Below are 2,058 nucleotides of genomic sequence, written 5' to 3'. Positions count from 1 at the left end.
CCCACCACCACCACCCCATTCCTCCACCCCTAGGACTGAGAACATAGTGCAATGGAGACACCTGCCTAATATCCATTGACAGGGAGTTCCCAAAAATAGGTGGTGACACTAAAAGATTGATTTATTGCAAGTGTGGAACCAATATCATATGGCACTTGTAAAATACAGCAAAATATTTGAATAGAATAGCTTCTCTTCCGTAGTGACCAACCATCCACCAACCTATTTTCTTTTTTCTTTTTTAGTGGAAATGATTTTATTTATTTAACAGGTTTAATAACATCGATAAAACACAAAGTATGTTCAAAGGATAGAAACAGGTGTTCGAAACACAGCAAGAGCATTCATTTATGTGGCTGCATTTCTCACATCCTCTTGTTTAAAACAACAAGCGTTGTTCCTTCACATGCACTCAAGTCTCAGGATGCACAAACTGCTAGGAATAGTCTCTCCATCCCTTGGAAACAACACATCAGCGGCTCCCATTTCCAGAAAGAAAGACAAAAGGTTCACAGGTCAATTGTTCCTCTTCCTTTGAACTTCTTTGCAGAACGCTCGCTGGCTCGAAACTGAATCTTGCTCCCATAGATGTAGGAGATGAAGCCATCGATCTCCAGGCTGAAGACGTTGTTGAGCTTTGGGATGACTTTCACCTTGTCTTCTTTTGTGATAATTTTGAAAATGTGTTTCATTTCCTGCAGGACAATGCCCGTTATGCCGACATAGGATGGACATTTCGCTTTAGTCACTGTAATGAGAGCTCCGTGAAGATCAGCTTTCAGCAATTTGGCCTGAATCATGTGTGGCTGCGCTTCCAGCTTGAGCCCGTTACAGAGTTCTCTGATGTACTGCTCCCACAGCTCATGTAATGGCACAAATATCTCGTACCTCTGGTGCTCTGGCTTAATGTCAAAGAGCTTCATCTCTCTCCTCTGCTTGGCAGAGAACCCCTTGCCTTTCCTCTTCTTCTGCCTTCTCCTCCTCTTGTGCAGGTGTTCAAGGACAACCGCTTTTCGGGTTAAGTGGTCCTGGATGTCTTCATCGCTCTTCCGAGGCAAGCTGCAAAGCCTCGGCTCAGGGGCGTACCCAGGATCAAAACTAAGGGGGGCAAGCCATGGTAAAGTCGTCTGGAAGGGAGGAGGGGGGCGGGGATGGGGATTAGCACTCCCGCCGCCACCCGAGGTGCTCCGCAATCCTTCCCGGGGGCGGCCTTAGGGGAGCCTCCGCTGCCGCCTGACTCACAGCTCCTCTTTGAATCTCTCTCGGAGGGGGCGGGGCAGGCGCAATGCGCACAAAGACGCCGCTGGCTGGAGGGGGGGCCTCCGGCTTGCCTTTCCTTTGTGTGCCGTTTCCTTCCCAGCCGTGGCCACAAGTGGTACTTGCTGAAGAAGGTGCGCCATGGGAGCGGAGCGGGGTCCTCCTTTCTTCACGCTTTCCGGAGCGGAGATGAAGGGCGGGCGGGGGTGGTTAGAGACCCTCTCCCTCCCTCCTTGCTGGCGTCTACAAATAGGCTTGGTGGGGAAAGTTGGCGCGAGGAGCAGCATTTAATTTTTCCTGGGGGGGCAGCTGCCCCCTGCCCCCTGCTGGGTACGCCCATGCCTCGGCTTCCTTTGACCCTTGAGGCTGTATGTTCAGGAGCGTGGCTGTCTGCTGGGGTGGCTGCCGATATAACACACTCTCCATCTTGCTGGCCGGACCCTTCTCTGCCCCACCAACCTATTTTCTAGATATTAATCCAATTCTTTTGAAATGCTATTTTTACAGATTCACCAATCTGCTCTGTGTCAGCCATGCCATTGTTTCGGGATGCTACCTTTCTCCTTGGCCCAGTTATCCTTATTGTTTTTTCACCGTAATTTGGCCACGGTGAAATGAAGACCTCCTTGCTGAATGCAATTTCAATGAATGGTGACAATGTACAAGCTGTAATAATGTACCTTCTTAACCTAAAGGCAGCCGATTTCCACATTTTGACATTTTCATTATCCAAACTGTCAAGACTAATCTGGAAGGGAATAGAAAGTTATTATTGGGAAGGATCTGCTCACCCCTCTTGCA

At 49.2% G+C, this 2,058-nt stretch overlaps 1 protein-coding gene across 1 annotated transcript; it reads right to left on the bottom strand.

The window, feature by feature from the left end:
- Positions 1 to 393: 393 nt before the first annotated feature.
- Positions 394 to 1,701, bottom strand: LOC118092155 (ribonuclease P protein subunit p29-like). The gene is made up of 2 exons (XM_060280454.1): positions 1,571 to 1,701; positions 394 to 1,059 (listed from the first exon to the last, which is right to left on the bottom strand). Exons 1-2 carry the CDS (start codon positions 1,681 to 1,683, stop codon positions 510 to 512), a joined length of 663 nt encoding a protein of 220 aa, XP_060136437.1. The 5' UTR covers positions 1,684 to 1,701; the 3' UTR covers positions 394 to 509.
- Between the last annotated feature and the right edge of the window lie 357 nt (positions 1,702 to 2,058).

This window comes from Zootoca vivipara, chromosome 12 (genome assembly GCF_963506605.1).
Source record: "Zootoca vivipara chromosome 12, rZooViv1.1, whole genome shotgun sequence".
Taxonomy (NCBI): domain Eukaryota; kingdom Metazoa; phylum Chordata; class Lepidosauria; order Squamata; family Lacertidae; genus Zootoca; species Zootoca vivipara.
This window is presented reverse-complemented; position numbering and strand designations above follow the sequence as displayed.

Coding starts and splice junctions, on each gene's coding strand:
- LOC118092155 (XM_060280454.1), bottom strand. CDS start 1,683: ATGGAGAGTGTGTTATATCGGCAGCCACCCCAGCAGACAGCCACGCTC. Junction 1,060..1,570: donor TACCCAGCAGGGGGCAGGGG/GCAGCTGCCCCC, acceptor GAGGCTTTGCAG/CTTGCCTCGGAAGAGCGATG.